This window comes from Sebastes umbrosus, chromosome 7, assembly GCF_015220745.1.
Source record: "Sebastes umbrosus isolate fSebUmb1 chromosome 7, fSebUmb1.pri, whole genome shotgun sequence".
In the NCBI taxonomy this organism is placed as follows: domain Eukaryota; kingdom Metazoa; phylum Chordata; class Actinopteri; order Perciformes; family Sebastidae; genus Sebastes; species Sebastes umbrosus.
Genome location: NC_051275.1, coordinates 30,367,123 through 30,393,265, shown reverse-complemented (window position 1 = coordinate 30,393,265; position 26,143 = coordinate 30,367,123). Strand labels below are relative to the sequence as shown.

General features: G+C 41.3%; 1 protein-coding gene across 6 annotated transcripts in view; it reads left to right on the top strand.

Moving 5' to 3' along the window:
* Positions 1-7,734, top strand: part of epha4l (eph receptor A4, like) — a 62,398-nt gene extending 54,664 nt beyond the window's left edge. For 5 of the 6 annotated variants that reach the window (XM_037775380.1, XM_037775379.1, XM_037775378.1 and 2 more), the window contains 3 exons: positions 1,370-1,531; positions 3,222-4,446; positions 6,206-7,734. In XM_037775380.1, the coding sequence (XP_037631308.1) occupies positions 1,370-1,531; positions 3,222-3,336 (277 nt within the window). In that variant the 3' untranslated portion in view covers positions 3,337-4,446; positions 6,206-7,734. The remainder of the gene's footprint in view (positions 1-1,369; positions 1,532-3,221; positions 4,447-6,205) is intronic. The other variant, XM_037775382.1, reaches the window with a different exon arrangement.
* The last annotated feature ends 18,409 nt before the right edge of the window (positions 7,735-26,143 follow it).

The following is a 26,143-nucleotide window of genomic DNA, read 5'->3' as shown; positions in this document are numbered from 1 at the left end:
ATTTACTGCACAGTACATTACGTTCTACCTCTCACATACACACACATATACTCTCCTATTCTCTGGCTGGTGTTTACATTCTCCATTAAACATTATCTACCAGCAACGTGTGGCTCTTTTCAGCACAAACACCCCCCGTAATGGATTCCTCTGCAAACTAGCTTTAATGGTGCTGTACACTCAGGAATGTAGGCGCTCTAAACGGGGGGCGGGAGGGGGGAATTACGACGTAACGCCGAGTTAAAAACAAACATGACCCTGCAGGTCCGACACCATTACTCTCGAGCGGCTCGATGTGTTAAGAATGACCTACGTGTGTTTACAGACTCGACGCTGGCCAGTGGTAGTCTGTTAGCGTTTAACGAGTGTGTGAGCGCACGCGAGCAAATCGTGCACACACTCACCTACAGTGAGAGCGAGAGGGGAGTCCTTGTGGAGTAATTAGCACAACTCAAACCTATAAATGCAGCTTTTACTGTTACAAGAAGGGAGGGGAAAGTAGAATGTGTGTGTGTGTGAAAAGGGATCCTCGTGCATAATCTTTTCCACCTACTGAGTAGAGATGACTTATTAAAGAGTCTGACATCCGGTTCTCACACTTCTACTCAACATCTTTTTTAAAGAAGAGATAAAGAGAGATAGAGTGAGAGTGAGAGAGCCAGCAGAGCGCGACGAGACTCGCCGGCCCCGTGTAAATGTTTCATGCTGCTGCGATGCTCGACAGAAAGGAAAGATGGGAGAAAAAAAGAGAAAAACGAGCGAGGTAATTCTGCTGATGAATAACTGAATGTGAGGAGGAACTCCGGCGTGCTGTAAAATTCACCGAGGTGTGCCCGGGGTTGTGTGTTTTCTGTAAAATAAGGATTAACTAACTGTGTCGGTCACACCCAGGAGGAACCGTGTTTGGCTTGGCTCGGTTTTCTGGTAGGACCCACGAAACAGGGACACAAAACAGAGCTGAACCTCGACAGGAGGAAAAGCTAGAGAGAAATGTAGCATGGTGCATTTTACAGCTTGCGGGCGGCTCTCTGTCAGCGCTCGGGGCGAATGCGTCACGGCCTTCTAAAGCTTCAGTACAGCATCACAGTCAGGAAGGAGGGAACTCTACTTCCTGTAACGCCGTCGTTTCTGTTATCATGAATCAATGTTGTTCCACACTGTGTAAGAAACCCGATCATTACCTTTCAATTCAAAAGCACTTAATAAGGAATGCAACTTTTATTGTGGACAGTTGCACACGTCATGGTTTTAGGCTACAGCTTACATGCTGGACTGAAGCATCAAACACTGAAGCAATAGAGATGATGTTGAGGGTTGAAGAAACTGAAGTTGATGAAGTTAACTCTCTACTGTCCTCTCCTCCACCCAGCAGGCCTAACACCACCCTGCTGGAGCCAGGCAGCCCCGAGGCGTCCTCGTCCGTGGGCACAGTGGAGGACTGGCTGCAGGCCATCGGCATGGAGAGATACAACGACAACTTCACCGCCGCCGGCTACACCACTCCAGAGGCCGTGGTCCACATGACACAAGAGTGAGTAGGGAGGGAGAATAGGAAGCAAACAGAAGCTCGTCACACGCTGCGAAAAAGTTTTCTTATAGCAAGTGAATTCTGTGAATGGAGTGGGACATTTTCTTTACTGTAGTCTCACTTGACATTTTTAGAAGTGTTAGTTAAAGAACGAGTTAGGCTCCAGGCTGAATTGTTTTCTTAGGAATTACAATAAAATTTTACTTACATATCTGAAAATTGTTTTTTGAAGATTTTGTAGACTGATTTTGAAGTTAAACTTTAAATAGGAACAGTTCAATATTGTGAGAAATACACTTATTCGCTGTCTTGCGGAGAGTTAGATGAGACGATCGATACCACTCTCATGTCTGTACTCTAACATGAAACTACATCCAGCAGCCGGTTAGCTTAGCTTAGCATAAAAACTGGAGGAAACAGCTAGCCTCGCTCTGTACAACGGTAAATAATCTGCCTGGCAACACCTCTAAATATTACATATGAACATGTTCCTTCTCATTTGTTTAATTCATACACAAATAGAAATGTAAAAAGTAGGGCTGTCAAAGTTAGCACGCTAACGCAAATTTTATAATAATTTATTTAACACGTAAGTGTAACTTTTTATGTTGTAGCGGGCTCAGTTCTTGTTTTTCTACAGTGAAGATACTAACATCATATGAAACTAAAAAACCTAAGGAATCCATTGGTACCAACCATGTCATACTAGCTTGTCAGGAAAGAGGTTAAATAACGCTCAGTACTTACACTACATTTTGGTGAGGAAAAACTGTCATGGCCATTTTCAAAGGGGTCCCTTGACCTCTGACCTCAAGATCAGTGAATGTAAATGTGTTCTATGGGTATCCACGAGTCTCCCCTTTACAGACATGCCCACTTTATGATAATCACATGCAGTTTGGGGCAAGTCATAGTCAAGTCAGCACACTGACACACTGACAGCTGTTGTTGCTTGTTGGGCTGCAGTTTGCCATGTTATGATTGTAGCATATTGTTTTATGCTAAATGCAGTACCTGTGAGGGTTTCTGGACAATATTTTTCATTGTTTTGTGTTGTTAATTAATTTCCAATAATAAATATATACAGACATTTGTATAAAACAGCATATTTGCCCACTCCCATGTTGATAAGAGTATTAAATACTTGACAAATCTCCCTTTAAAGTACATTTTGAACAGATAGAAAATATGCGATTAATTTGTGACTAAATATTTTAATCGACAGCCAAGAGAATTGACAGCCCTAGTAAAATTCTTTAGCCAAGGTAAGCGATTCGCCTGCTGGTTGTAGCTTCATATTTAGAGTAGGCTAACCTACAGATATGAGAGTGGTATCGATCTTCTCATCTAACTCTCAGCAAAAAAGCAAATAAGTGTATCCCCCAAAATGTCAAACTATTATTACACTCCTTTAGTATTCGAGCAGAATCAATTTGTGATATCTTTTGCGAAGTCTACATGTGTTAAAAGTTTCTCAGTCTCTGTCACTTGTCTGTATTATTTTCATTTTTCAGATGTGAAGATTATAGGATTAGGATTTCTGTGTTGGCAAGTGTAATTCCTCATACGGCAGTAAAACTGTCAGGACAGTTTCCACTGGAAGGCTGTAAAATCCATCATGTGGATCAGGCCTACGGGTGTTTGTTATTGTTGTCTCCGGTCCTAAAAGGCCTCTCCTCTCCATCCTTTGCAGGGACATGGCTCGCATAGGCATCACCTCGGCAGCACACCAGAACAAGATCCTGACCAGCGTCCAGGGAATGCTGTCCCAAATGCAACAGATGCAAGGCAGAATGGTTCCCGTCTGAGAGATTTAAACAAAGAAAAAAAAGGAAAAGGAAGCAAAGCGACTTCGTTTCTTATGAAAAAAATAAATAAATAACAAAAAAGATTTAAATATAAAAAAAGAGACAAATAAACTATGAAGAAATAGTTTACCTCATCCATGCACTTTAAATTGGATCTTAAAGAAAAGAAGATGTTGATGATGAAGAAGAAAAAAAAAGTGGTGAAAATGGCACTTTTTTTAAAAATCAGACCTTTACCTTGCCCTTTTTTTGTGTTGCTTTGGAGAATGGGACGCTTCTGTCTGAAGCATTTATGGATAGATGGAGGGACGGCTGGAAAAGTGCTTCCGAGAGGCCAATCTGGAGTGCCTTTAATGGTCTGGAAGGAAACGCGAGGGAGGGGGGGATCGTACCTTTCTTCCTCCTCTACGGCAGAGTGTTGCTTCTTTCTGGAATAATCCGCGGAGCAGATTTTTTTGATTTCCTATGACTGTGTTTATTGTACATGAATTGTTTCTGTGGGACTCGCAGGCCTCCCCGGCCACCATTGTTCTCCCTCTCAGCTGGATCTGTTTGATATCTCACAGACAAGATGGAGGATCCTGACCGTCGTATATAAACAGTGCATCTCTGAGAGGTTGAGGGTTGGATTCCGAGGGGAGATGGCGGTGCAGGGGAGGGCTTATTTTGAGGAGCTTTTTTTTTTTTAAGTGTTTTGTTCTGGCCTTGTTTTTCTCCCAGAACGCTGTATTTTGTTGCCCTCAGGATGTTGCTGAGAATGTCTTTGATCTTCCAGAGGAGCCTTCCCACTCCCCTGTCTTCCCAAAAATGCCCTCCTACACCTCACATAAACACACAATCTGGATTCTTCCATTCATCTCCCCATCTGAATCAAATCCACAGTCCCAACTCCTCCTCACCACTTCTGATTGACAGCTGTTTGGACCAGTTGAATTGGCTTTCTAAAATTGGACGCCAGAATGAAGGAATGTATTGGCGGGATTTATTTGGACAAAAGGATGCAACAAAGGCAATATGGATGCATGAATGAATCAGAATCATCATCTGCATCATCATCGCCAAGAATACACACAAGAAAATACACAGAGGATTACTCAAACCGTCATCAAGGTGAGGATCAATAGGGTTTTATTTGTTTCTTACTTAGTCTCAGCGCAAAAAAAACAAAGATATTGGATTAAACCTCCCTTTATTGTTGCAGTATGCTTCTAATATCAACTCTGTCTAGCCACAGAGTGCCTAAAAGATTCATTAGACCCCCCCTCTGTCTCATCACTGGCCCCTCAGCTCCAGAAACGCTGTTAATTAACAAGTGGGTCGCGCCACCTCAGGCAGCCAGAGCAGATCAATAGCCACTGGTCTGTGATCAGTCTGCGAGCCTGATGCTGCTGGCATGTTAATGAGAAGAATTAATCAGCCGCTGACTCCCAATCAGCCAAACAGAGCCCACCAGAGCTCGGGAACACTATCCGGGAAACAGAAGAAGGTATAAGATAGAAGTCACACTCTCGTTTGATTCATTTAAATGAATGTCACATATTGTTCTCTCTTTATGATCAATACATGGCCATTTTTGGATTTTCTGAGTAGAAGATCATAATTACTGCACACACATGTCTGTAGCATAGTAAGCAACTTCAAGACTGATCTCAACCACTTACATAATTGGTTTAATTTATGTGACGCATTGATTTATTGAATTTATTTTATACACATAGTCACCAGTTAATTAGGTTCTGTAAAACTAGCTAAAACAATGCAGTCTGAAATACAATAGCCCTGCAATAAATCCATAATAATGTTGTGTTTTTGTTGCTCAGAGAAATTCAAATTTAATTTTAAGGTTGTTATGGAGGCTATAGTTTGTGATGGTGTTGAATAGCACTGCAACTAACAATTATCATAATTAATATGCTTTATTAATTATGTTTTCACTTATTTGTTTTGTCCATAAAATGTGGATAAATCCCCATTATAATTGTCACAGAGACATGGTGATGTTTTTAAATTGTTTTATCTGCCCAGCATTCCCAAACCAAAACATAATCAATTTACTATCATATATTATAAATAAAAGCATTAAATCCGCACATTTAAGAAGCTAAAACCAGCAAACATTTTGCTTAAACAATGACACATCACAATTAATCAATTATAAAAATCAATTTTCTGTTGATCAACTAATTGATTGACTAATAGTTTTAGCTCTACTGGTGAATTGAATTTCATTATACTGAGAGGTGTTTCTAATATTTTAGAATAAAACTATTTAAAAACAGTATATAACAGTATAAAGCAGTACATTTTTCAGTTTAAAAACATTTACTTCATGTAATACAAAACTCAAATGCTGTACAAGACATTTTTGTAAACATGAACATTAAATATTGAAAGCTAAAGTGCTATAACGAATCATATTCCTGCTTGAGGAATGTCGAAGGATTTATTTCCGTTGGCATTAGAGAAGAGCACAGTGTGGTTCCACTGGCTGTTGAATCTATACGAGTATTCATCTAATACATGCTAGTTAAATGTCTGTTGGTGTGCGTTTGATGTGTGCCAATAAGTCAAGGGCATGTTTCATATATTATGTACACACAGCAGCATGTGGTGCACACAAGTTAATACATCGTTGCCACAAAATCCATATTTTCCCCCTGTGGGGCGGCCGCTCGCAGTCTCTGGATGCTCCGTTTCTGGCATCCGACTTTGTTTAGCAGATGAGTCGAATGTTCCATCGGGCCGGGGCCGGAGCCGGGGAGCAGTATTGTTGGTCAGGACTGGATGCCAAGCAGAAATTGTTTATATTCAAAACCACCATGACTGATGCAGCCTCTCTTTTCCTCCCCCCTTTTTTCTTTCCCCACAGCTGCCGCCGTCCATCACAAACAGGATCCCGGCCTCGCTCGCCACGACCAGAATTCTTCCTCTTTGTCTTCCTCCTCCTGCTCTCCACTCCTCTTCTCTCCTCTCCTCGGAGTCTCCTCCGACACCAACATGAAAAATCCATCCCCGAGCGTCTGGGACGTCGCACCGTCACAACACGTCAACTTGACAAACTAGCCGCCACGCTCTTGTGGCCATCCAGCAAATGTGCTGGAATTACTATGAATGATTTAACAGCTTAAAAAAAGAGACAATAAGAAGAATGTAATATAATCGAGAAGCCCTGCTCCAGCGGATAATGTACTTTTATTTTGAAAGTTTCATTATTTTTTTTTTTTTATTGTTTTGTTCTGTTTGCATGTAAAGTAACAAACGTTTGATTTGAGCGTGCGAATGTGATGACGTGTGTGTGCACGGGTGAGTGTGTGTGTGTGTGTGTGTGTAGCTGTATGAGTGTTTCAAGTACTATCAGTAATTGTGTGTTTTCATGCCACTGTGGAGGAAGAGAAGATAACAGAGATGAAAAAGAAAAACTGTTTTTTTTTTTTTTTGCTTTTGTGTTGTCTAAAAAAAATGATGTAAGGTGTGTTGCTCCCGTCGTGTGAACTCTACTCAGCAACAGGCATTTATTAAACAGCTTTCTGGAATGCAACCCATTTCTGCTTTGGCAGTAACGGCGGCTTGTAAACGGACACACGGAGACGAGTGCGACTAAAAGCCTCCTGTGCATTTAGAAACACAGACCAGAGTTTGGACTCTCCGAGCTCACGACAAGTCAAGGAGAAAATGTCGGAACCATGTCTCTCTCTGTGGAAATGGGGGCAGTTTAAAAGGACGCACCTGTACACGACAAAGGATCAGAGAAGTGAGGAAAAGAAGGGAAATCTGTTGGTTATTTTATTTTTTCCAGAGCACATACAGCTACAGGTTTTACCCAATGGACTATATTCCTTTTTGTTCCTTTATCTCTTTAAACTATACTCATGCGAATGTTTTTGAACTCGTAAATGACGCTTCATATAATACAACAACACCTCCGTCCTTAATACAGCTCTACTGCTCTTTCCTTTTTTGGCTTTTGGGTTTTATCTATCGAAAAAGGACCTGTTTGGAAATATGCAAGACATGTTGGGAAGGAGAAGGAAACCAGAATGTACTGTAAAATACTTTTTTCCTTTACTTAAATGTTGGACGATTTGAAAAAAAAAAAAGAGAAAAAAAATTAACAAAACGCAAGAGTTAATGTTTGTCATTGTATGCCTTCCGATGCCATATGATCTAGCCATGTAGATCTAACATTCAATCTTTTTTTGTACTTTTTTTTTTTGGACATGATCATGTTTTTTTTTTGTTGGCCTTGTTTGTTTTATTTTGTTTTTGTCAAGGAGCTCTAGGTACATGTAACTTATGTCATTTATTTATGTCCTTTTATATCTAGTTTGTAAAATAATAGCCTAAAGTGAAGAAAATAAAGGGGTGCCAAAGTGCATTCTTAATAAAGTAGAAACCATATGACGATCTCCCCGCCTCTCATTCATACACACACACACACACATTGTCTGAGGCCATCAGCATTGTCATCAGTTATTGCAGCCATTAGAGGAGAGCTGATTATCTAACTATCGTGCATTGATTACTGCATTATATGATTGCACATAATGGAGGGGTTATGTAACAGAAGGAAGAGGTCGAGGTAGCACATCAAGCAGTTTCTTGGCCTCATTTTGGCTTTCTATTTTTCACTGTCGCTCTGTGTAACCCAAACACACACGAAATCAAAAAAAGGCCCGTCTGTTGGCCGTGTGTTCCCTCTTCAGCACATGCTCGGCAGATATCATGACTCCGGACTACCAAGACTTGGCCCTCAACTCCTCTCAGGCCTTGGAGCTGCAGCGAGCGAGCGCCACTCACTTGGCGCGGTTGTGTGTGCATGTATGTGTGTGTGTGTTTAATCAGAACAACATCTGCTTCCTGCGCTCACTTCCAGCAGCGATAAACCACTGATTGTCCTGAGTCTTTGATAAGGACCCGGGAGAGAGAGAGAGAGAGAGAGAGGGGGGAGGGGGGAGAAGAAAGGACAGTTTTAGAAATGGAGCTCGAGCCAACGTTGACCCAAACGGCGTTTTACACATTTCCTGAGAAATCACCAGCACAAGGCGTGCATACATTAAAGCTCTGAAGTTTGGAGATGTTTATCGGCCTCGGAGGGAAAGTGTACCTCCTTCGCAGATTGTTGGCAAGCTCAGAAGGGATGATGAAAAAAAGATTAGCGAGGACTGAGTTTGATAAATTTGCCCTAAACTGAGAACGTTTTTTAGATTTTTGACAACTTGGCATGGTGTTTGAATATTAAAAAAAAAAAGATAATAAATGCATTTATTAAGCATGAATGTATACACAAGGGTTATTCGAGCATGCAAGTTCATTCTTGACCTGAAACATCCAATTAGTTTTCAAGATATTTCACTCTGAATCACAAATGTCCTCCTCATGGTGGTGCTAAAGGAAAGTCAGGGGGACCAAGAACGTTGTTGGGATTCATCATCTGGGGACGCTGCTAATGTGGCTAACAAGAAGAAGAGAGATTGTTTCTGAAAGAAGCAAAAGCAAAGTGCTAAATGCAGCCCTGACTTTGAGCAAAAAGGAGTACAGAAAAGGACAAAGAGAGGAATAAACCCAGACGGAGAGTGTGAGAGCTGCAGGTCACATGGAAAGTAAAAGCTGGCCGTCTGCTACGTTTGGCAAAACCAAAGTAAGCGGAGTCATGTTGAAAGTTCAGGCAGTGGCCATGTTTCGGCTGGAATGCTGCTTCTCTCTTAACAAAATCAGCACAATTCAACACCTCTGTCAGTAAAGCCTCTCTTTTAACCTCGACTTCTCAGGGAGATGGCCCAAGAAACCGGTCTCTCAGGCCTGTGATCCTTTTTATGGGTCGAAATACAGCACAGATGATGGGAAGAAAAGGCCATCCAGTATTTGGATAATTGCTGAGTTTATCTAGCACTGAACCTGAAGCTTCAATAAATTCTACAATACATATTTGTAATGTGGCTTATGCCAGCCTGGTATTGTAGGGATTACATCCATATTGGACGATTCCAAAGTTAACATTTTACTTTCACGTGCCAACGTTCAGGGTCAATCCTGAAAGTAGTGTGTTCTCTATGTGCAGGGTATCTGCACATTTTTTAAATCAAATGTAATGCTTTTCTACACCTTTTTAAGACCTAAACAAAGAAAACTTAAAACCCTTTCCATCCGCGAGGGCTGCGAGTGTCTGCATGGCCAAAATGACGTCACACCATCAGACACGTCACTTCGCGGGGGGTGCGGCGGGTTGTTGCCTGTCAGCGCACATCCACATTTTTCTAACTACATGGACGCGGAACAGAAAAAGGAGAACTTTGAGGAGCTTTGAGAATGTTTGTTTGCCGAGAGGAGAAACCCACAAGGAGTATAAAAGATCCAAACATTTCCTCTTCATGATTCCACGTCAGCTCATGTCCGCACGGCCGTCCTTGCGGAAAGTATAACCTAAGCTTAAGGGTCATGATATTCATAGGTATATTTTTCTAATGTTGATATGCATCTCCATGCAAAATCACGTATACAATTATCAAAATAACGTTCAGGATGAAGTTCTATCTGATTTCGCTTTCAGGTTGTAGCACTGGGCAGCTGTGTCATTTGGGTAAATACTAGTATCAGATCTGACTCGGCATCGAAAGACTATAATATTTCAAGACTCTGGTTGGGATCAGGGTCAGAAAAACTTGCCAAAGTATCCACACTTTAGCCTTAGTTTACTTTAGTAGTTTTCATTGCCACAATGTTTTTTCACCATCCCATAGTTGCCAAGTACAACTAGAAGTAGCCTGAATTTCAAAAAGACTGCCACCGAACGTAATGAAGGGTTTTGCAGAATCATCTAATATTTTGTGCTCATAGACTGTATATAAGAAGTGGACGTAGTCACCGTGACGTCACCCATTGGTTTGTGGACTGCTGTTTTGAAGCCTCGAGTTCGGCATTTTGGCCATCACCGTGTTTTTTTTTTTTGCAACCAGAAGTGACACAAGAGGGTGGAGCTAAGTACAACTGAACGCTGAATAAGACATTTTTAGGCGACCAAAAAGGTTATAATTAACTTTCGTGAACTGAAAACACACTGTGAAAGGGTTAAAGTTGTAAGATGATTGATTGACGACCGTTGATTACAGAACTCGGGTTGGGATCAGGGCCAGAGAAACTTTCCAAACCTCAACCACAGTTTTATTTGTCATTGCCACAATCTTTCCCTGGCCTCAATCATTCCATAGTTCCCAAATACAAATAAAGCGTTAATTTGAAAAAGATTGCCACTGAACACAATCAATCAAGGGTTATGTAGAATCATCCAAGATGTTGTGCTTTGTGCACATAATTCATAGAAATACACTTTGGAATTTGTGGGCTTCTTAAGATAACCATAAAACTTGTCTCAATCAAGCTGTCTCTCACTTATAGCCACACAAAGGGGCTACAGTGAAGACCAAGTCAAGAGACAACAATCCTACCACTTCAGATCCTATTTCACACACACACACACACACACACACACATCGCTAGCAGCCTCAATGCTTTTGTAAACCAATCTAATTAAGAAACCTTCAGGTGAAGTGCTAGCCCTTCAAACTGGCTTAACCCCCGCTGCTCCATACTGTCACTACAGCCCTTTTCATTGGGTCACTTTGTTTCATAATTCAATTTCCTGATTCGAAAGATAAAACCCCTCCTGGCCCGTCCTCTAAGCCAATCACAATGGGGCGCCACCTCTCAAACTGACGTTATGATTACTTTGTCCTTTGTGTTGTCGTTCTTAAGTACGTCCTTAAATCCAAACAATATGATAATCCATAATCCAAACGCTTCAATCATAATCCCCAGATGCTCCAAGTCTTTCTTTTCTTAACTCTCCAGGTGATTGGTTGGCATTTTTCTTTTGGTGAAGGATGATTTGAGAGGTAAACTGAGTGCTGCTATGACGTATGGGGAAATATCTGACGGGGGAAAAAAGAGAAAAGCTGGGGGAAGAAAAACAACGAGAGCTGAAAGCTTCAGTGGGAAAATAGCTGGGCAGAGACTCTCAAACGTCTGAGCATATTGATCGAGTGGCTTCCAGCATAGAGCTGACCTTGTGTCTGGTCTGCGAGGTATTACTTCTGAGGACTTTTGATGGACAACACACATGCAGCGATACCCATAAAGGGCCTATAAAATGCCTGTCTCGGAACAAAACAGCAGCAAATCCTGGCAGCATGACAGAATGTGTCTTAATTTAGCTGCGTTTGAAATCTCACCGTCAAACGCAGCTTTGGTTCAGCGAACACCAGAGGCAGAAACTATCGCAGACAAACACCCGACAACATGAAAAAGCACTTACGGGAGAAGCACCCTCTCTTGGTTGCAACCCGGCCTAAAGGCAACTTTTCCCCCCCTCCAGAGTCTCCCGTGAGTGATGGAAATGAACGGGAGACGAATGAGAATCAGAGAACAAAACAAACAGGAGAAAACAGCTCTGCGTCGGCGCGACAAAGAAAGAGAGAGAAAGGAGATAAAGGAGAGAGGAAAGCGAGTGAAGATTGATGGGTGTCAACTTTAGAGACAAAGCTGAGAACGTGTTTGAGTCGAGATTTTTTACAAGTAATTGGCAGCAGATCTGAGAGCATTTACTCAAGGATGCTTGAAAGTAGTAAAAATACATACCTAACAGATGTCTATATGAGAATCTTCAGTGAAGAGTTTTCAAAGAAAACAGAGGAGAGTTCTCCTTTCTTTTGCAAGGGCAACTTGGAGAAATAAAAGACAGCAGCAACAATGTCTCCTTAGGTTTTTTGGTACATATACATCCAAAATGTTCTCAATTTCTTGTCTTTCAAACCTGTTTAACACACACTAGCGGAATGGCTCTTTTGGATGATACTGTAGATCTGACGGTCGGTCAGTCTGTCCATCACTTTAGTCCAGATGGAAATATCTGAACAACTATGAGATGGATCGCTATAAGATTTGGTACAGACGTTCATGGCTCCCACATGATTTATCCGGCTAACCTCTTGTGCCACCAGCAGTTTGACAATTTTGGTGTTGAGTGAAATGTGTGGACAGTTATGGGATGGTCTGCCATGAAATTTAGTACAGACATTCATTTTCCTCTGGTGCCAAAAAAGTTTCTTTATTGAAATAGCCTCACAACTATTGGGTGGATTTGGGAAATGTGGTACAAAAATTCATGAATCCCCGGGTGGTTGAATTTTAAAAACTGTCATGGTCCTCTGACCTTTCATTTAGTGCCATCATGTCAAATTTTTTATATGCCCAATACTTTGGCTATTTCTCAAATCACCTGTGTGTCTACAGCTTCATAAAGCTACAACCATGGCTATAGACCATAGACTGTATATAAGAAGTGGACGTGGTCACCGTGACGTCACCCATTGGGTTGTGGAATGCCGTTTCGAAGCCTCGAGTTTGGCATTTTGGCCATCACCATCTTGGTTATTTGCAACCAGAAGTGACACAAGAGGGGGAGCTAAGTACAACTGAACTCTGAATAAAACATTTTTAGGTGACTAAATGGGACCATAATTTACTAAATGAACATCATGCTGTATTGAAGAAGACTTGAAACTAGCGATTGAGACCACAAACTCATGTTTACAATGTTTACTGAGGTAATAAATCCAGTGAGAAGTAGGCTCATTTTTGCAACCAGATGAGTCGCCCCCTGCTGGCTGTTATAAAGAATGCAAGTTTAGGGCACTTCAGCATTGGCTTCACTTTTCAGACCCCAGAGTTGCCCACTGCTGTAGAATCTTAAGCTGTTTTCTCATATGAACTCCAGACAATATCTGGAGAGTCAGGTCCGGACATTGTCTGGAGTTTCCCTTTCATACATGTAGCACACAACAGGAGATTTTCCATGTGAGACGCATTTTCACCTACTAGAAATACTTTGTTTGGTTTCTGCAAGTGGTGACACCTGGGTAGAGCGTGCAGGAGGCAGGACATGATGCAGATTGGGTCATAAACATCCAAGTCGCTTGCCTTTCCTTTAATTTGTCAGACAATTTCAGTGTTGGCCCTTAGTAACAGAAGTTCTCAAATGTTGTCGTGTCTCCAGTTAGACATTGTTGGCGTCTTTGTGTAAATGACCCGTCCTCTTATCCCTCAGATGTTATTTTCTTCCAGTTTTGGAATGCCAGCATATGATAGAAATGTTATCAACCCACCCACCCACTCGCTAGCTGTGAATTCTCTGTACAATGACCGGCTCTATTCACACATGGGCTCAATCAGACATTACACAGACTTTGTATAGAGAGCTGGCAGGGTAAAGTCCAAATGATTCACACATTTGCATTCTCACATACAGCTCCTCCGGGTAAAGTCTAGATCATTTCAGGGTTGCAGTGCATGTGTGAAAGGGTTTAAAGTCTTGTTCTGTGATGGCTGGGAGTCCAAACTGAAAGTTGGACGTGGATGGATGATAAAGGGATTTCAGGGGAGATCTGGATGAAGTGACAGAGAGGTTTTTTTCTGTTTATGAACTCAGTATTCAGCACCTCATAAAACATGGCTGTTTTCAAACATGCCCTGAACATCTGTCTAAAGGTTAGGAGGACAAAACTGAAAGACATTTGCGGTAAAGCCAAACTATGTGCTGGTTGAAGACGCAAAGCATACTGCAGCTGCTTTTCTGGGAAAACAAAATCCATTGTTTGACAGTGACGGCCGCAGCTAACCTAAATTGGTATGTTTTTTGCTAAAGGCTACGGTCACCAAACCAAAGACAAGAAGAGCCTTTAAGTAAGCAGCCTTTGCATCTCTCCCCACCTGCTTTGTGTGGGAAACCGTCCCTCTACAGGAGCCTAATCCTCACTGATTGTTGGTCTGTTGGGAGAACGTGGAGCTTTATCAGCCCCACCAGACTAATCTCACCTCCGGGCCAAAGGGTGCCGGCGGGTGGCCTGTTCCCAAAGGAAGGCGAAGGGAGGTCACCTACTTGACCACTCAATTGCTTCTTATCCAGATCCACCGGCCACACCGCTGGCTCCACCTGATAGGCTGACCTTAGACCTCACTGAATACACTGACTATGCACACCAGAGCCAAATCCACACAACACAAACATGTTAATCTCGAGAGCAAACCACTTTCCCTGAACACCAGGTCTCTGGTCTTGGACTCCTCTGCCCACATACTGGACGGTTAAGGAGTAAAGTGCATGTGCAAGAGGGTGATTTGTGTGGATTTGGCTTCCATCTCTGCCAGCAAGATGAAGGTTAATCAAGTCAACCCCCAACCTCCTCTTCCTCCTCCCCCTCTGTGTCTGGATGGCGGCCTGATGAAGGTCCAGCAGGCTATCAGCTCAAGCTGAAAGTGGTTATCACAGTGAAAGCAATGTTCAAAATCCCCCTGATAACTGCTGATGGACTGAGATGGACGGACAGCTGTGTATATATAGAGAGACAGAGGGAGAGAAGTGGAAAAGAGAAACGAAAAGAAACCTGTAGATGAAAGGAGAAGTTGGGAGACTGCCAGGTGATTCAATTCAAACTCTTCGCAGTTGTCCCCAAACCAATTTTTTAACCTTATTTAAAAAGTTGGAACAAAAAAAGTGAAAAGAGGGAATGATTGAATGAAAGAAAGAAAGAAAAGGCACCCTGTGACACAACGGCCATCCATCATCGGCTGGTTTGAGCCCAACGGTGAGAAAAAGGAGCTCAGATTAAAGGAGACGGAGAGAGTCGGGCTCGGGGATTTTCTCTGTTCAGTGCAGCGTTGGCCTTTGGACTGTTGACAGCAATAAGATTCCTATCACTGCTCACATGTGGGCTACAACACATGAAAGCCAGCGCGCACACAAACATGTGGACATGTACACGCACACACCGTCCACACAGTCTTAATCCTCGCTTTTCAGCAGGTTGGAGAATGGAATTAAAATAGCATCCATGCCAGGGGATCATGGTACAACGATAAGATCATGAATAGAGAAATACAGTATGAAACACCAGCTTGTCTGTATGGAACATTTCTTTAATACCCCGCAGGTCTTTGTTAACATGGGATATACAGTATGTGTGTTTGTGTGATACAAGATAATGCGGTCTTATATTTCACATTAAAATGTATTACAACTACTACAATAATATACTACTACTTAGCTAAAATATAAACAATACAAATACCTCAAAGAAGAAAAACTGATTCAACAGAGTTTGAGACATGGATAAATGACAACAATAAATAAAGTAAATAAAATAAATAAAATAAATAAAATAAATAAAATAAATAAAAAATAAATAAAATAGAATAAAACACAAACAAAAAAGTATTGTGCAAATTGAATACAAACACTAACAAAGTTATAACTTATAACTGTAGTGTTCCTGATATTACTCCTTCTGCTACAAAGGGCCATATTTTCGTGGGCTGTGCAACGACCGCGCAAGCAGCGCTCCGACAGTTTGGTATTTTCCTGACCTTGAAATTCGCTTTGCCCGTGGTATTTTGGTGCCGGTGGTGTGAGAGTGCACGGTCCACAAGGGGGATGACATACCCAAACAGGTGGGAGGCAGTGTAAAGCAAGTTGTTGGTATTTCGGTAGTAAATGTCTCTTAGACTTAATGCTTTGAATATGTCCAAAAGTCTGTTTCTGACGCAACCTGACAGCAACAACAGAAAAATGTTAAATAACCATAAATAAACAATTTATTAAACACCTCCCAGCCAGCCTGTTCTCCTAAAGGTTACGTTCCCATACAACCAAACTGCATTGTCAATTATGTTTTGAGGGAAACATATTTTGTCGCAGATTACGTTTGTTTCTGATGCATCACAAATATGTTTGTAATCGTAATGTGCGGAAGTCCGCGTAGGGAGGAGGTCAGGGGTGCAGAGACCACTGTTCTGTGTCCCATGTGAAACTAAAAGTCCACATTCACTTGTTTTAATCATTGTTTTTTTTTACTAAACCTAATTAAGAAGTGCATTTTTTGGTTTTGCTTCAATTTACAACATTAACCACGTGTTTAAAATTGTTTAAAAGTGCAACCGTAATCCGGGACAAAAGTAGGTTTCCCTCAAGACGTAATTGAGAATGCAGGAGGTGCATGTTTTTGGCTTATAACGCCAGAGTTAATGCAGAGAGTTATCTCCTTTGTGAGGCGTCACTAGTGAGGCGACATGTTGTGCAATGGCAGCATAAATATATCACGTGGCCAAATAACCTGCTGACAGGACTTTTTACATGTTTACACGTAAATGTTGAGTTACTCTTCCTCTATCGTGAGGAACAGAGGTGTCAGAATGTGCCACAGAGGTCTGCTATTTATCCAATGCAACACGCCCACGACACAAACCGCGTCTCCGGTGTGTGTGTACTTGTACAGCTATCTTTGTGAGGACCAATTTGAGTTTTAGATCTTCAGAGAGAGGACCTGTTTGAGGGTTCAGACTTGACTTTAAGGTTCAGGTTAGAATTAGGGTTTGGTTAGGGTAGGGGTCAGGCATTTAGTTGTGAAGATTAAGGTTAGGGCAGTAGTTCTCAAACTTCTTCTGTCGTTCCCCCTTTTGGAGGATGAAATATTTTTAGCTTTTTTAGCTTTGAACTATTCGGTGCAGCCCTACTTAGTCAGCTTTTCTCTTGATTGAGCTGAGCACATGGTCTTGTTTTTCTTGGAAACTGTCTGTTTTTCTTTCTGGCCCTGTCAAATAGCTGTCCATTGTGTAAACCTACATCTGTCTGAATAAACACCATTGCTACAGACAATTTATTTACTGTGAAAAAGTTTCTGATGTCAAAGCATTAAGCACTTTGTGTCCTCATAAAGATAAAAGTACAAGGTTGTGTGTGTGTGGACCAAGCTGCCCACTGGCTGTGACAGCACTTCAATAGTGTTTTTACATTGTCGTCTGGATGAAACAAATTTTTTAAACTGTGCTTGTGTAGACAGGATTTCTTTTTTTAAGAATGAAGGAAAAACAAAAATACCCGTGTACATGTGGACAATGCCGAAGACTGAGTACCAGGACTTAAATGCAAACTTAATGTGATGAGGGGATGAAGTGCATGTGGAGAGCTGAGAGGAGAAGCTCAGGTGAGGAGAATGAGCTGATCAGACAGCAGGGAAGAACTAACCAGGCTCATTCAGAGCAGGTGTGTAGATGGACAAAGGAGGAAAAACAACAAACAGAAAACCCCCAAACCTAGAAAACTGCAAGATTAGATAGTATTGAATGTACACTATACAGTGATAGTACACAGTTCAGTATATGTACATTAGCAGTGCACATCAATAATTCATATTATATGCTGCTGGAATTTTCTACCAGATTTTAAAGGCGGGCAAAAACCTTTTGTGTTCTCTGTTGTTTTTAACTGCATATTAAGCACATAAAGCACTTTCACTGCCTGTGTATGAAATTAACTATATACTAAATAAGCTCATTTTGCCTTTCCATATCAGGTTGAGCCTCCCCACATGTTAATCAGGGGTCATATTCAGATCAATCATTAGCATTTTCTCTCCTCATATGCTGAGTTTTGGCTTTGAAACGACTGCTCGCCCTTAAGCAAGAAGTTTTGCCTGAGGGAGACCAGTCTGGGTTGAATCATTACCAGTAAAGCCTATCTTTTAATGGAGCTTTTAATGTGGCTACCAATCCATTTTACTGGGGTTTGGATTCCGCTGTCTGCAATCCAAAAACACGCATTAACTAGAGAGTCTAAATACCTCATACTTACAGTATAAGTGTCTTAGCTATGTGATGAACTGCTGACCTCTCAAGGGTGTTTCCATTCCTGCTGCATGATGCATGCTGGGATTGGCTCCAGCTCCCAAGTGATTCTAAATAAGCATAAGAAATGATTGAAAATTAATGACTTAATAAATTGGCATTTCCTGCCATGTCTCTCGCCATTTTCTGCTGATTAGAAAATCAACAAAAACTACTGAAGTAGAGATCACACGGAGTGATATAATTCAAGTGTGTTTTTCAGAAATAACAAAGCTCAGCGTGCGCTCTTTGGACAGTGAAAATTGAGCACTTAATAAAGCTGTGTAATAAGCAGGGCTGGTATTTGCTCGCATATTTATTTGCAGCCCTTTCATCCAGCCTCGCTCAGCGTGCCTCCTTACATGCTATTTAAGACATCATTCAATCTCTGAACTCCAGCCCCCTCACCGCCCCGGCTCCTCAACCCCCCTCGGAGTGAGGGATTCTGGGGCTGGGCCGGGTTCCTCACCCATACACGACCCCATCGACTGAACCGTTCTCCACCGGCTAAATGATTGATACTAGCCTTTGCTAACTAGACTCTTGAGTCCAAAAACAACTAAGGCTGACTGGCCAGTCGGCTACAGCCTGTGTGTGTGCATGTGTGTGTGAGTGTGTGTGCGGATGTATAATCAACCCAGGAGACTCCGTAAAAATATGTGTGCAGGAATGAGGTAGAGTGTGTTTGTGTATGTTTGTGAGAAAATGTGCTTGCGGGTATGAAAGTTTAAAATAGCAAGCCTTTTGAGTAGTTAAGGTGTATATATTGGGGGAGTGTGTGTTTGTGTATTAGTAGTGAGTGTGTGTTTGTGTAAGGCTTAGCACAGCGTTGCTTTTCCTGTTTCATGTTTAGCCTCAAATCCCGACAGTACATGTACATTACATGAGCTCTTTAGTGTGGGAATATATACTGTAGGTGTGTGTGTGTGTGTGTTTTTGAGTATAAATTTGACTGGTTGACTTGAATTGAGTGGGACCACACAGCATGTACTGATGGAGTCAGTTGCTTGGTCTTAATAAGGTTACAGTTGGGCTAATTGAATGAAGTGCGTTGTGCTTTGGTTCACCGGTCAGCCTGCTAACGCTTTATGAACCCCTGACACAAATCGCACAGCCCATTAAGTAGCTATAAAAGGGCCAACAGCAAACATGGCAGGTTACACAACAAGTAAAAACCTGCAAATATTAGGACACAAATCATTCAAAGTGACATTAATGAAATATCATTCCATTCCCTGAAGATTTAAAAACGTTAAATCTTGATTATCTGAAGGGAATCCTTTATCTTCAGCTCAGCTCTGTGTTCGGTCCTTGTTAACCCCGAAGCTCTGTACCTATTAATAACTATTATAGCCGTATCTCTACCATCATTACTGGATGGACCTATCTTGGGAACCTATGGCTAGACTATCACCGTGGAAACCAAAGTCTTGCCTCTTATTAATTGCCAATTAAACTGGGTCAAGTAACCTGTTTTAAGAAATCATGGAGGTCCAATAACTTAAAACTCCCTTCTTGTCCAATGGCTGCGCTCTGGCTCATGGGTATTTGTGATATTTCTAAAGAGAGAGTCAACAACTCGCCAGTGAAGTGTGAGGACACCAATGAGAAGTCAAATATTTGAGGTAGGGTTCAAGAGAGGAAAGAAACACGGAGGAAAAAAGTACAAATTTGAATTTTACCCATGGGCCACACCCCTTACACACACACACACACACACACACACACAGAAAATAAACCAGCTGTGTGTGGTCCTTCATTACGGAGGAGAGATTAACTGGAGGATGTCGCTAATTAATGGAAGTCAGAAACAGCATCACTCCAGTCTGGAGGACCTTCAGACTGTCTGATACGTAGCTGTTTTTCTTCCCACAGAGGCACATGCACACAAACAATAGAGCCCAAAACAAGCCTTACCTATAGTCTGTTTGCGGCCTTTGTCATGGCAAAAAAAAAAATGACATCCATAGAAAAGTTTGGTCTCACTTTGAACCGGAGTATCTGCGGATTAATTCCATACCCGATATGTTATGATCCAGGAAAGGTACAATACGAGTATGAATAAATCCCTGTTTTTGTTATCTTCACCACCATCATGACTGTAAGGGAGTCGGGAGTCGGGAGGGACAACTGAGTGCACCGAGTGCATTTTCTAGTTTTATTATTTTAGTTTTACATACCTCATATTTATTTCTTTTCATTTTCTCTATTTATCTGTACTATCGCCGTCCTTGTGCTGCTGCAACAACCAAATTATGCCTCTGGGGATCAATAAAGGGTTTTCTCATCTTATTTATGTGTGATGCAGCCATCCTCGTCTTAGTAAAAGCATTAAAGTACAACAGAAGTAATTGATAAATGGTCGCTGAATTATTAATGAGGTAACAGATGTAATTTCTGTAGTTGTCATAAGTGGCTTCCCATTTTATCAAGAAGATGCATCACTGTTTGAAACATGGCTTTCTGCGACAATGTTTCCATTATTAAGTAGAGATGGTGCAACTGAACAAAGTGGCAAGTTTAGTGTGAAATAGTTACCGCATATAATTAATGTTGACTTTACATTTGAATTTACAAAGCTGGGTTCAGCTGGTGTAACAGGCTACTACTGGACGGATGGATCTACAGTAAAACTGCTCATGGCTCACCAAGTAAGTTCATGCATGTTTCTTGTAGCTGAGGTTCTGGTGATTTTCAGGTTTTCACTTCATTTGAAGGATTACGTGGTTCCTCTGTGGGTCAAGAACAGTCTGTGACCCTCAAGCTGATGAAACACACACACACACACACACACACACACACACACACAGTGAAAACCACGTTGGATAAACTAAACTAAAACAAACATGTTTGTCTTTTGTAATTGAAAACTTGACATTTGAACATTTTTCATCCAGAACACATGCACATAAATCAGTGTGTGATGAATTTTAAGCAAAATGTAGTTTTTTTCCTTCACCTCCCCCACCCACAACGCTCTCCTCCCTCCCACCTCTGCTTTATCTCTCTCTCTGTATCTCTAGTCTAAATAAAATGTCTGCAGGGGTAACTCAGTCCCTGAAACAGTGGAGATTATCGTGTCCATTGGGGAAAACAGTGAGTGGAGGGAGAAAGAGAAGAAGAAAGTGTGCTCACTGAGTGGAATTCAGTTCACTTAAAAATAGACCTCTGGCTTTTCTCTCAGCGTTTTTAGTTAACGGGCACGGCAGCCCTGTGGTTTAAGAAACAGTACTGTATAGTGACAATGAAACCGTCAATTGATGATGTTTGTGCTAATATTATTTATAGATGGTTATGTTGTGTTTCTTGATTAATTAGTTAATTATGTAGTCTATAAAATGACAGACTGAAAAAGGCCTATTCACATTTTCCCAGAGCCAGGGGAACGACTACAGATTGATTTTAGTTTCCAAAACTAAAAAAAAAAAAGGCAGCAAATCCTCATATTTGAGAAGCTGAAACCAATAATGACTAAAATGTCAGACATTCATTATCCCCACAGGATTAACTGCAATGACTTGGTGATCCTTTAACTTTCTATGTAGGGTCAAAATCATTTTCTCCAATACTTTGATTTGTGACCAAATACCTACAAAAATAATGACATTCCCATCAACCTATTATAGTGCCATTAACAAATGTTAGCATGCTAACATTTGTTAATGGCACTATAATAGGTTGATGACACTAAATTAGGACATTGAACATGGTAAGCATTATACTTGCTAAACAGAGGCATTTTAGCATTGTCATGTGAGCATGTCAGCATTTTGATGATAGCATTTAGCTCTGTGTGCAGTACAGCCTCACTAGCATCACTGACTTGTTTGAGAAGTTACTTAAACAATACATTGTTGTTGTTTACTGACTGTCGATCGACTAATCGGTTTATCGACTAATTGTTTCTGCAATAACATTATTATTAATTTTAATGATCTTATGATAAAAATTTTATGTAGATGAATATTTAAAAAATAAATAATAATACATCCGCAGAGCTTTTAGAAAGGTGGCAAATAAAAGAATGTCTATTCCTAAAAAAAAAAAAAAGAAAGATATCTGATGTTTGGTTCCCACTTCTAACACGGCTTGTGAGCTAATAGTATGACAACGTTGGTATCACGTGGTATATCTGTGTCTGTAAGTTGGCAGTTAGCGTGGAAAAAAACTGTCTGAGTTTGACGTTAAGAGCCTGGAAACCACTTGTTGTGAAGTAAATGCAATGGAACGGCAGAGGGAGAATGCGTGTGGGTTATCAAAATCTTATCAAAATGACCTTTAAGTATTTAATTAGGAAAATTATAAAATGTATTCAGGTATTTTTGGAACATTTTTAGCATAATTCATTAATAGTAAATCAATTAATAAATCAAGGTTAATGCTGACCCATTTTCAAGGTTATGGTATCAATGATAGCATATCATCATGGATATTACTAAGCAGCGGATGTATCATTTGTAACCAGCACTGAGTATTAATCTGGTGTAATGGTGTAATCCAGAAGCAGACATATGCAGTATGTAGACACACCATCACGTCAGGATGGTCGTATTTCACTCCTCACATATTCATTGACACGATCACACTTAAGAGCTAAGCTGCTGTACAACATAATGACACTTTCCCCATGATGCCAGGCGTTAAAACGTAACTTCAGTAGGAGGGGCGTGGGTGGCGGCAGAGGTCGTTACCTCCAAGAGAAACACTCCCTGCCATCCGAGGAAATCAAACGGGCGGCCTGACAGACAATCCTCCAATTTATTTGGCTCACAGCGTGCTACCGGCGGAAGGCGAAGCTAAAATGGAAACTCAGTAACTGACCTTTAATGTAATACGGCGCCGATGGCTCACCAAAGAAAGCCTCTGGAGCAGCGGCCGCTGTGTGACTCTGGGTATGTGAGTGTGTGTGTGTGATGAGTTATGACCAGCTCTCATGTCGGCATTTGGGAAGTTGAGAGCCAAAGCCAGGTGGATTAGGACAACTCGCCTCTGTGAGAATGCTCAAATGGGTTTAAGGAAGTAGGAGTGTGTGTGGGTGCGTGTGTGTGCGTGTGGGTGTGTGTGGCAGAGAACAGAAATACACTATAAAAGGAGAGGCATAAAAACGCCGCCTTAAACAAAAGAAAGCAAAATAAAGAAGGCAAACCACTGGCACGGCACGGAAAATAAAACATGTAAAAAAAGTAAAATGTGACTCAATCATACTGAGAAAAACAAAACCCAGAAAAACTTAACAGCGTGCATGCATGGGCTGAGGTTTGGTTTGAGGCACTAAACTTCCAGATACACACTTCCTCTGGCCCTTCACTTGCGGGTCACGACCTCTCTGACCTCCAAAACAGGTGTGTCAGCAAGGCCGTACAGAGTCCCTTTGTGTGGTGGAAACAAATGATACTTATAAACACTCCTTCAGTCTCTAAAGGGGGACAGGGGGCTAATGGTGGTGGAGTGGAGAGGAAGTTTCCATTGACTGAGCTGAGGAAAGATTGACCTGAGAACATTCCAGGAATAAAGACACTCAATGTGATCCCATGAAATATACTGTCAACCAGCTAAGTGAACATTTCCTGTTACCTCCTAATGTAAAAAAATGTCTGTAGTTTAATTGAAAATCTGAAATTCTTTGCTGCAAATCCAACAATATCCATTTAAATTCTAACCAGCATTTATACATTCCCTTATTGAATTAGTGTGTTAGTTTAATAAACTCCGTGCTAATTGAGGAAAACGTAAAAGGATTGAGGTCCAAAGCAACATCCCGTTAAAAGTAGCCTGAGCAAATGTTTTTTTGATCTTTGAATGATCAATTTGAATTACTTATACAGCCAAAAGCTGCATGGGTACATCAAAGTGAGACTGATTCATTTGTGCATCCTCTCGATATGGGTGGGGCTTGAATCTGGGTAACATAGGGAGTTTTGGGGCTATTTGGGAAGCTACATGTAGCTGGAGAGCTAACCAGCCGTAATAGCTTACTAGCCAAACTTATCAGTTTAGGCAGCTAGTGTGGTGGTTAACCGGATAGTAGATTTGGCATTTTTTGAAATGTATTTGTTCGCACAATAAAACACAGCAGCAGAAACAAAGGGAAAAAAGTTGTGCAGGTGAGATTAAAACAACCCAGGGGGCTTATAGAAGGAATCTCACCTCAATAAGCATTATAAGCAAATACAAAAGTCATATAATCAACAAAAGTAAACACACAAGCAAACATAAAATCCAAAAGCAAACGTAAAGTTAACACAGTTCACTCAGATGACGTATTTGTAAGGTCAACATAGTCTACATAGTATTCAACATAAACTGCTCCACAAAAGTGCAGTATTTATACTGTTATATGGAAGTGGGTAGTCTCCATTCCCTTAAAGGTCAGCACAGTCAACACACATCTCAACAGTTCACCAGATCTGGATTTACTTTGCCGTTGCAAACGCATCAACAGATCACAGATATTCAATTGAAATCAACTGATTTAGCTCCGAAATGTTGCTGTTTTTAAATGCTGGTGTGAGTGGGACTTGCGTCACAAGGTTATCTCAGAAAGCTTTGTAATCTGTACAGCATATGACCCCCCCGTGAATTTGGACCATTGATCGGGATAACAAAGGCTCCACTAAACACCTTATAGGGAGGAAAGGGCATACCATGGAGAACAACAACAGAGTCGAATAACAGTAACAGTAGAATTACAGTGTAGAGAAACAGACATACAGTACATTATAAAACCAACAACTGGGAAGTTCCAAAATTTTGCATAATATACTTTTCCAAAGCAACTTTCCCCACTGGTTGTATGAAAAAATATGCAATGGCATCCATGGCTCCACAGGAGATACTGAGAATTCATTGAGATTATCTAATTTACCTACAAACAAAACCCATCAGAATACTTTCAAAGATAACATAACACGTGGCTTTAAATGTTATAAGAGATTCAAGCAAGTGCAAATGTGTACGAGGAAGAGACGAGAAGATCAGAGAGAAGACATAAAGCCACTTCCAGGTTAAGAGCTGTGGGCCTATCAAGAATAACCGAGGTCAACAAATAAGAGAAAATGACTTTTAAGAAAATATTCTAGAAGTGATAATGGGTGGGTGCATTTAGCAGTTATTAGCTTCTGAAGCACTACTCTCAGCCTTTGTTGTCATCCAGAGATTGTACTGTTGTTACATGCCATTACATCAGTTTCTCCCCTTTCAGAAGAGACACTTCACTTTCATAGAGAGAAAGAAAAAAAGGAGCTCCAGTCGATGCTTGTTCCCTTCTTTTCCCTTTCAGGCAATGAATAGAATTTACTTATTCATCCGTTCCGAGCGACACATGAATGCATTCATCAAAGCCACCCTAATCCTGTGTTTTGCTCACATGTGTTTTTGTAAGCGCGAGTGATGTTGCATCGGTAAACATTATTATCCCGGGACGAGGTGTAAAATGACAGCGAGACACGGAGACAGAGAGAGAGATGAGGGAGCTGCTTAGGGGAGATATCATTTGTGTCAGTCGAAGTGAACACCTATCGATTTACATCCAGCGCTCCTCCGCGCGCCACAATGAGACCTCATGCATAATTCATGGCGGACCTATGAAAGAGCCATAAATACAGTCACTGTGCTCGTCAGCACAGCACACTCTCAGCACTTACGGTCACCCAACACGGCTAGTTAGCAGAGGAAGTGGGGAGATGAGGATGGGATGAGGAGGAAGAGAGGATGCACTTGAAGCAAAGATTAGGATGATATAATGTTCTTGCTCTGTCTCCACTAGCTTGTATATATTCAGATTGCTCGTGCACTACATGCCTGGTGATCTGCCCTTTAATAAAGGTGTACCTGCAGGGGTCCTTAATGATTGCTAGACGTCTTTTGTTTGGGGTTTGTATCCCAGAGTCGTGGAGGCCTTCTTCAGCCCAGCAGCCCCCGCTTTGACGACCCAAAGGATTTACATCCCGCTCCCCGCCGTAAAACAGCCACTCGCCTTTCATTCCTTCCACCCCGCCTTTACGATCTGGAGGGGAAAGGGTGCCTGAGTTATGGGCTTTGTTTGGGACAGAAGAAAAAATAAAAATGCAATACAGCCGCAGCATGTCAGAAATGTCAG